We start from the raw sequence: 8,531 nt of genomic DNA, 5'->3' as shown, positions 1-8,531 counted from the left end.
GAGGGTTCAAGGCAAGGATACAAGAACATCTTATAGGATGCTTATGAAGTCCTATGAGGTGGCAGTGAAAGCGGCAAAGAAGACATTTTTCTCCGCTTCCATTGCATCTGCTAGCTCACACCCAGGACAATTGTTTAGAGTGATTCAGTCTTTGATATCCCTGACAAAAGGGAATCAAAATAAGAGGGATTTGGGCATTAGCTGCGAGGCATTTGCGAGCTCCTTTGCAGATAAAGTTCTGTCGCTCAGCCGCGACCTGCCTGCCAATACTGATACAGTAAGTGAACTGGAGGCCCCTTGGCCGCCTTTGGATTCAGTTTTTGATACCTTCAACCTGCTCTCTGATGCTGATGTTGACAGAATCCTGAGTGCTGCCAGACCAACAACGTTCCTCCTTGATCTGTGCCCCTTGTGGCTGGTAAAAGCCAGCGATGAGAGGATACGAGGTTCCTCGATGGGTATTATCAACATGTCCCTGGCAACAGGGCCCTACCTGGAGGGTCTTAAGGAGGCCGTGGCTGTACTGCTCTTGAAAAAATCCTGCCAATTACCCAGGAACAATACATTCGAAATTGGGTGGTAAGGTAATTGAGAGTGGTAGCTGAATAGCTTCAGGGTTTTCTGGATGACACATCAGCACAACAGCCATTCCAATCAGGTTTCCACCCTGGCTATGGGACGGAGACGGTGTTGGTTGCCTTAGCAGACGATATCTGCAGACAGATGGATCAAGGCGGTCGGCACTGCTATTGTTACTAGATCTTATGGCAGCGCTTCACACGGTCAGTTATGATCTTCTGACCCACCGCCTTGCCGACGTAGGAGTTCGGGGGCTAGCCCTTCAATGGCTTACCTCTTTTCTCCATGGTTGGGGACAGAGGGTGGCACTGGGTGAGAATGTGTCCTCCAGATACGGGGTATAAATTCAATCTCTTCTTCTTTTTCTTCACATGTGGGGTCCCTCAGGGGGCACTTCTCTCCCCAGTATTGTTCAACAGCTATATGTGCCCCCTCGCCCAACTGATGCGGAGTTTCAGGCTAGGGTGTCACCAGTACACTGACGACACCCCAGCCACCCGGATTCCACCAGGGGTTTGGAGGCTGTGGCTGGGTGGTTGAAACAGAGCAGGCTGAAACTGAATTCAGTTAAGACGGGGGTTCCGTGGCTGGGGAAGGGGGCTTCAGGGTCAGGGCGCAGTTTACCTGCCCCTGACAGAGTGCCACTAACACCGGCACAATCCCTCAGGAGGCTGGGAGTGATCTTGGGTGACTCCTTGAATACGGAGGCCCAGATCATGCAGATCGCCAAACGGGCCTTTTCCCATCCGCAACAGGTTCGGCAACGGGCCCCCTTCCTGTCACGCCCAGACCTCGCCACGGTAATCCATGCCACAGCCACCACCAGGCTAAACTGCCGCAACTTACTTTATGCTGGCCTGCCCTAGAGACTGATCCCGAACACGGCGGTGCGAGTCCTGATGGGAACATTACGGACAGGACATATCCATCCAGTGCTGCGTCAGCTACACTGGCTTCCAGTGGAAAACCGAGTGACGTTCAAGATTTTGGTTTCGACCTATAAGGCCTTGAGCAGTCAGAGACCAACGTATGTACGGAACCATCTCCTCTGTTATGTCCCTGGAAGGGCGTTGCGCTACTCGGATAACAACACGCGGGGGATCCCCGGGCCCCAAGGACATCCGGCGGTCCTCGACCAGGGCCAGGGCCAGGGCCTTCTCAGTCCTGGCCCCAACCGGGTGGAACTGTCTGCCAAACAACACCAGGGCCCTGCTGCGGGACCTCGTGCGGTTCTCGCAGGGCCCGCAAGGCAGAGATGTTCCGCCAGGCTTTTGGTTGAGGGCAGCGACTGTTTCCACCTCGGCTGGCCCCCTCCTCAGCTCCCCATCCTCGTTCTGACCCCTTCCCCCCTGCCCAGAAAACAGGCAGCAGAGCCTGTAAGGGGGGGGGGGGATTACCTCTAAGATACGATTCGCCATCTGTTTTTCAATGTAACTTCATATGTTCGATTGTTTCATTTGTTGACTGTTTTTAATTCTATGTACATCGCCCAGAGCCCTGCAACAGCACGGATGGGGCAATTCATAAATTAATGATGATGATGATGATGATGATGATAATACAAAGTACTGTGAACAAGCCAATCTAACAGACAGCCATCATCAGCTCCCGATTTCTCCTTCCACAATCCTTGGCAGCCCTGGCCAGATGGGCAACCAAGAGAAGCCCTCTACTTCACTGCAAACGAGGCTGAAAGTAGAGCACCTAGTGACTCCCAGAATGTAGGCCAGCAAACTGCTTTGCTTTAAGGTTACATCAATGTAAGCTTTCTTGGATTCCTATAAATAAAGGGAACCAGAGCTACAATTTAGATAGATTTAACCCCCAGCAGGAGTATGAAGTGGAGCTCACAACTTCCCTGAGCAAAGGCCTGCAAACTAACATCACACAGGCTGTTTTGCTGGACTCTTCTGTTCCTGAAGATGGGGGCAAATAAAATAGATTGCTGCTTGGGATGTGTTACAAGGGAGGTTCAAGTCTCCGACCTCACTGTGCCATCTAAATCCAACTGCTTCTATAATCACACCTACTGGAAGACATCACAAAATACCAGGGGAAAAAACCAGAGCTCCCGGGTGCTCATAAAGGCTAGAAGGGACTCCAATGAGGAGAAAAGCACAAAACAGCAAGTCTAGAAAACCGCTGCTTACATACAGCAGCAAATGTAGCAGGGACCAACTGAGAGCACGAGACCGTTATCGCATACGTATCTGGACAAGGGAAGAAAGGGCTTGTGACAACTCATGCAGCAGGATGCCGTTACGAGCGCTCCTTGCCTGCTAGTAGAGGAGGGGGAGGCAGGTGGGCTAGGAGCTAAAGTTCTGGCTTAGCCTACATGATCCCACAGAAGACAAATCTTGGCCTGCCGAATGTAGAGTCTACAGATCACAAGAGTGCTGATGGGTCTCTACAGCGACTGGTAGGCTTTTGACTTCCCTTCCCTTTTGGGCCCTTAGAAGCTCACTGAGTGGCAGAAAACACATATTTCTTATTTTTTAGAGGCAAGGGCTAAAAGGACTGAGACAAACCTTGCAATTGCTAGAGTGATCTTGGGACCCTTATCACTGAGCAAAAGAGCCCCGGGGGGGTTTCCGTAGGGGGGCGACTGGTTGAATAAAGGCGCAATACAGTAATCCCTCATAATCGCAAACAATCTTCATTCCAGCAGGGCATGAAAGGATGTATCAATCCTGTTAAGGCCACAAGGGTGTGCTTTTAACTGTTTAGAGGAAAAAAGCAAAATGATACCCGTTAGAATGGATTCATGAGAACAAATCTTGGCCACACTGATGGTCAGCAGGTGCCAAATTAATCAGCTACAGCCCAGGCATGGGCTGGTTAGAGTTTACAGAAAATGTGCTGATCTTATGACAAGCACAGCTTCTAGCCCAATGGGAGTTTCCCTCAGTTTCCCACCACAAACTTTCCTGTTTTAACAGGGAGGGTGGGGTATAAATCGAATAAATAAATAAGGATTATCTTCCTGAGACCCTGGAGAGCCGCTACCAGAGCAGACAATACTGACCGTGACTCAGTGCAAAGGTCTCTGTACAAACCCCTCTGGCCAGCGGGCAAGAGAATGTAGGGCTCATTCAAGCTCTGCCTCTAGCCAAAGCAGCATGAAAAGGCCATGAGGAAAAGCACAAAATGCTTCAGGGGACCCTGGGGAAACTCATCTCCCTGTTAGTGGACTGGCAAATACCAGTACAGGCAGAAGCCTTTCACAATGACAATTCCTCCCTCCAAAAACCATTAAGGCGTAGGCTTTGATTCCATAAAGGGTACAGAAGCCCCACAGAGTGGGGCAGGGGGCTCAGAACTGGGAATCGCAATAGTTTATTTTTAAAAGAGCATGTTTCTAGCATATCTTCACAGCCATTGTGTCTAAAAAGCAAGCAGACAGAGCCTGCCGAATTCGCAGCAGCCAAGAGAGTGGCTCAACGAGATTCCCAGCAGCCCAAGGTGGGGCTTCAGGATCTGGCACAGCTCCTCACGTCTCCCCCAAACTAACAAAACCACAATAAATTATACAAAACATACATGCAGTTTTTCTTAATTTGCATAATGTATACAGCTCACACCATTAAGCTTTCCTTGGCACACAGTTTTCTTTTTGACACAGAATGCACCCTGCCCTGAGTATCACGGGGATAAAGCCTTATTGCGGGATATGACCACAGTGATGGAGCTGTACTAAAGCCACCATTTCTGTCACACCTTTGAATAACTGCAAACAGGAAAGAGCGGGTGGTCTATAAATCCACAGGAAGGCTACCAGGCTTCTATTATCACGTCTACTGCAGCATCCAACAAAAGCCTGAAAATTACTAACAGTTAGGAATGCAATTCCTTCTTTTTATGGTGCCAGCCTTCCTAGCTACACTAAATAATGTTAAGATGCACATTTCTGGTCAACATTCAAAAACGAAGGTGCTTTTAGCAGTCATAAAGCCTTGCAATTTCCTACAGCTCCCCATGTTCTCCATCTATACCCTTTCCCCTATCAACAGTCTCTAGAAGAATCCAATTAACACTGCATAATTAGGAGTTAAGTGCATAATTCAAAGATCCACACAGTTGTAACCTCTCCAGAGGTCGAAGCAAAATAGCTAGAACTGCGCGCTAGCACACTGGCCTCCCAGAGACAGTGACTCATCTTGGCTCCCTTCTTCCTGCAGAGTCTCCAGTTCCCCCGTGCTCTCTCTGCGCTGCTCCTGCTGTTTCCGGTTTTTCTGGAGAACTCCAAAGCTGCAGAGGAAGGAGGCAGCGGCCATTCTGATTCTACCACCGTGAGCCTTCTCTTCTGTCTGCTGCTGCTGCTCCTCCTGTTACTGTTCTTAGCTTGGCGTAGACTGAGCCGTGATTCGCAAGGGAGGTACCATCCCCGACGTCTGATAGGAGTCTTGATCCACCAATGGCAAGCATTCAGGGGGGAGCTGCCTCCCGAGGAGCTGCCCCAGGGCTACCAGGAGGATGAGGAGCAAAGAGTGGAAGAGCTTGAGGAGCCAGAGCAGCAGGAGGACATGGCAGCAGAGAAGCAACAGCAGAAGGACAAGCAGGAGGAGGAGGAGGAGCAGCAGCAGCAAAGGCAGGAAGAGCTCAATAAGAGCATCCACTCTGAGCCACCTGAAGAGGCTGAGCCACAGCAGCCTTCCAAGGAAGAGGGCACAAAGGCAGCAGAGGGCAGTGCCGAGGCCTTACTTAGTGATCTACATTCCTTCTCTGGGACAGCAGCCTGGGAGGACAGTGGCAAGCATTTCCACATCACCACCCTCTAGAAGTATCACAGCCAGACTGTCCACAAGGCCCACTATGGACTGAAGGAGTGTTGGGCGGCGGCGGCAATGGCGGCAGCACCACTGATGACTTCCGTGGATGGAACCACGTGGAGACCCTTGCCCATGGCAGAGGCTCATAACTCTACCAGCTCCCCTCTTTGTAACTGTACCACTTCATTTGCTTGCTCTCACCAGCCTCAAAAGTGGCAGCTCCTTTTGAAAATGTACCTTCCGTGTGATAATAAAGCAGAAGGAACCTGTCTGCACAGGGGTTGCTGGATCTCGTGCTATAACAACTGCACTTAGCATTGACTGAGGTCTTTGTGAGGGTTCAAAGCCCTTCCTATATCTATCAGAGCACTCGTGCCAATGCCATCTATTAGGCCTCTTAACAAGCACCCATTCTGAGCATGCGTCTAGCCAAAATGATTTGGTTGGCAATACCTGGGATTCATTCACAGCCCAGAATATAGAGAGATGAGACGCCAGGTGGGTCGTTGGAGAGGACCTTGCTTGTACTGCCCATCCGGCACACGTCAAGTGGGGAGGGGCAACAGCTCTCTTTGGCCCCTGGTGTCTTCTGGGGAAAGGAGACGGATAAAGACCCATGAAGAGGGCGAGTTCCTTTCCAGGCACCAGTGGCAAAGGGGCTCATTCCCTTGCCTGCTAAATGCCAAACCTCTGACACAGACACAGCAGCAGTGAGGGAATCCAGCCCCCAGCCCCCCAACTGCGATCCCCTGGCAAAGCCCTTCGGGTCCCAACGCACACTGCTAGAGGGGGGCAGGCATACCCAGCTGTGGGCAGCTGCCTTGCGACGGGCCCTTTCTGCACCCCAAGCTTTGTCCACTCCCATCATGATTCATGATACAGGCTGAATCGAAAGCACCTCATGTAAAGATCGTTCCCCACCACAGGGAAACAGCAGCAGCACCACAGGCCTTTGCAGCTGGGAGGGGAGGAAGGCCCTTGCAAGAGGAAGACCACGTGCTCCTCGCCTGGGCTCAAAGGGCCCTGTGGGCCAGCTCTACTCCCTGCCCAGCTCCGCCCAGCCAGCAGAGAGCAGTGCCCCCTGGGGAGGCAGGCAGACAGGCAGGCAGCCCAGTTACTTCCTGATTGGCCCAGCTACCGTGCCCTCCCCCGACCTCCCTTTTGCTTCTGCTTCTTGGTGCCTGATGGTGTCTTGATGGGCAGGGAGGCAGTGACCTCTGGCACAGGCACGAGGGGAGGGGATGGCAGCTCCATCATTTCCACAGTTGTGCTTGGTCTGAAGGCCTCAAAGGGTGAAAACTTCACTGGGCTGCAAAACAGGAGGCTGAGTTCAGGCGACGTTATCCTGCTCTGCCCGACCTCCCAAAGCCTCCCCAGGATCCTTTTGGCTCGAAGGCCCCAGCAGAACAGTCTTCAGCACGAGAGACCCACGGGAAGGGGACACCGAAAGCAGCATTGCTCCTGATGTGCAGGGCCCCAGTTCTCTCTCCTCCCCCCAAAGCAATGCAGTCATGGCTCCGGGCTCACCCTCACGCCAGCATTACCTGACAGGTGTGTGGGGGCTGCTGTTGAGACGACGTGGCGATCGCAGCTTGGGCTGGAAGGAAAAGCCTTCCTTGATGCTCTCCAACACCGATGGGGCCACGTAAGTGAATCCCTGCAGGAAAAGCACACGGTCAACCCCGCCGTGATGCCGGCTTGGGGTCTGGATTCAGGCTTTGCCCTGTCCTGTCAGAGGCAGCACTAATACGGCCACTCTTCCGAGTAACCACAGGAGGGCTCTGCCACCCACATCCCCTGGCACCAAGGCTCCGCTGGGCACCCCTTACCAAGAAGGCCTGGTTGGCACTCTCGCTGAGGGAGCCATCGTCAGGACTATCCACCGGCGTCTGGCGAGTGAAGCGGGTGTCAAACTGGCTGACATCGTCCTCAGATTGCTGTAGGTGGTAACAGGAGGGGGAGCTCACTGCGCTGTGATAAAAAAGGCCCGGCAGTAGTTTCACAGCATGGGGACATCATACACATCTCTCTACTGTTGATTAGGTGCACTTTAATGGGAAGCACATGAGAGACAAACCCTCTTTGAGCCAAACTCCAAGGACTGCCCTGGAGACCTGTGACTCCATCGCCAAAGCTGTAATTTTTCTTCAAAAGCATCTCTGTGAGGCTTCTTCTTCCTCCTCCTGAATACAGCATTCCTGAGGTATGATTAGTCCCGGAAAGGAAAATGACACATTTCCGGTCTGTTTTCTCTGCAGCAGCTACAGTAATGTGTATGCATTTTCTATTTGGGAAATGGCACAAGGGGGGAAGGGTCAACCCCCCTACTGCCAGCTCAGCCATGTCAACTAAAATTAGGCCTCGCTATAATTGTTTTTAGATAAAATTAAAGACACCTGGAGATTTGAACACAGATCTCCAGCACCCCAGTTTAGAAGGCTCTCCTGAGTAACATACACAAGATCAACTGACATGGATTAGTTACCACTTAATAGACCCAGCTGAGCTCTGAGCAGGAGCAGGAGGCAGAGGTGCTAGAGAGTGAGTGTTTTTTTACTTGCTTTCAGCTGAGGGGATTTCAGCTGAGGATATTGTACGGGAGAACTGGTCTGGGACTGGTCTGGGAGGGTGTGAAAGTGCTTAGAGTTGTTGCAGAGTCCTGGCTGCTTGAGAGAGGGAGAGGAAGGGGCACTGTTTGACTGTGATTGACTGTACTTTAGTATTTAAGAAACCACCTTGACAGAGGCACGAGCCTCTGGCACGAGCTGAAGCCTAGGGACTCTTAGCCTAGGGGCTCTGTGAGATGCCCAAGAAGAGCCAGAAAGCGAAGGCCCTAGGCTTTTTGTCTTCCCCGTAAAGTAATTTGACTTCGACAAGAAAACCCACATAAATACAAAAGGGTTTTAAAAGGGGGATTATATTTACTTATTTTAAAAAGAATTATGAAGCCAGAATGCCAGCAGGGGGTTGGGGGCTATCCAGTGTTTTGCACGGAGTGTCACATGTATGACTATCTGCCCACTGGACAGAAGTCTTGGGTGTGTGCTCGGTGCAAGGAGCTCCTGGTTCTCAGGGAATGTGTGTGCTCCCTTGAGGCCAAGGTGGCTGACCTGGAGATGCAGAGACAGTCAGGCGCACAGAAAAGACTCTCGAGGACTTGTTAGATATGTCCCACTCTGGATC

General features: G+C 51.6%; 2 protein-coding genes across 2 annotated transcripts in view; one reads left to right on the top strand and one right to left on the bottom strand.

The window, feature by feature from the left end:
• Positions 1 to 995: 995 nt before the first annotated feature.
• Positions 996 to 8,531, bottom strand: part of LOC107121293 (ribosomal protein S6 kinase beta-2-like) — a 27,435-nt gene continuing 19,899 nt past the window's right edge. Inside the window, exons 12-15 of the mRNA XM_015424191.1 lie at positions 7,178 to 7,285; positions 6,893 to 7,005; positions 5,802 to 6,657; positions 996 to 3,298 (exon numbers count right to left, since the gene is read on the bottom strand). Of these exons, the coding sequence (XP_015279677.1) occupies positions 6,483 to 6,657; positions 6,893 to 7,005; positions 7,178 to 7,285 (396 nt within the window). The 3' untranslated portion in view covers positions 996 to 3,298; positions 5,802 to 6,482. The remainder of the gene's footprint in view (positions 3,299 to 5,801; positions 6,658 to 6,892; positions 7,006 to 7,177; positions 7,286 to 8,531) is intronic.
• Positions 4,731 to 5,372, top strand: PTPRCAP (protein tyrosine phosphatase, receptor type C associated protein; the record flags this gene model as incomplete). Its single annotated transcript, XM_015424176.1, has 1 exon — positions 4,731 to 5,372. A coding segment is annotated over one exon (627 nt), but the record flags the coding sequence as incomplete, so codon positions are not given.

Source organism: Gekko japonicus, unplaced genomic scaffold (genome assembly GCF_001447785.1).
Source record: "Gekko japonicus isolate JY-2015 unplaced genomic scaffold, Gekko_japonicus_V1.1 scaffold1380, whole genome shotgun sequence".
Classification (NCBI taxonomy): domain Eukaryota; kingdom Metazoa; phylum Chordata; class Lepidosauria; order Squamata; family Gekkonidae; genus Gekko; species Gekko japonicus.
Note: the sequence above shows the minus strand (reverse complement) of the source record. Positions and strands in the feature narration are given on the sequence as shown.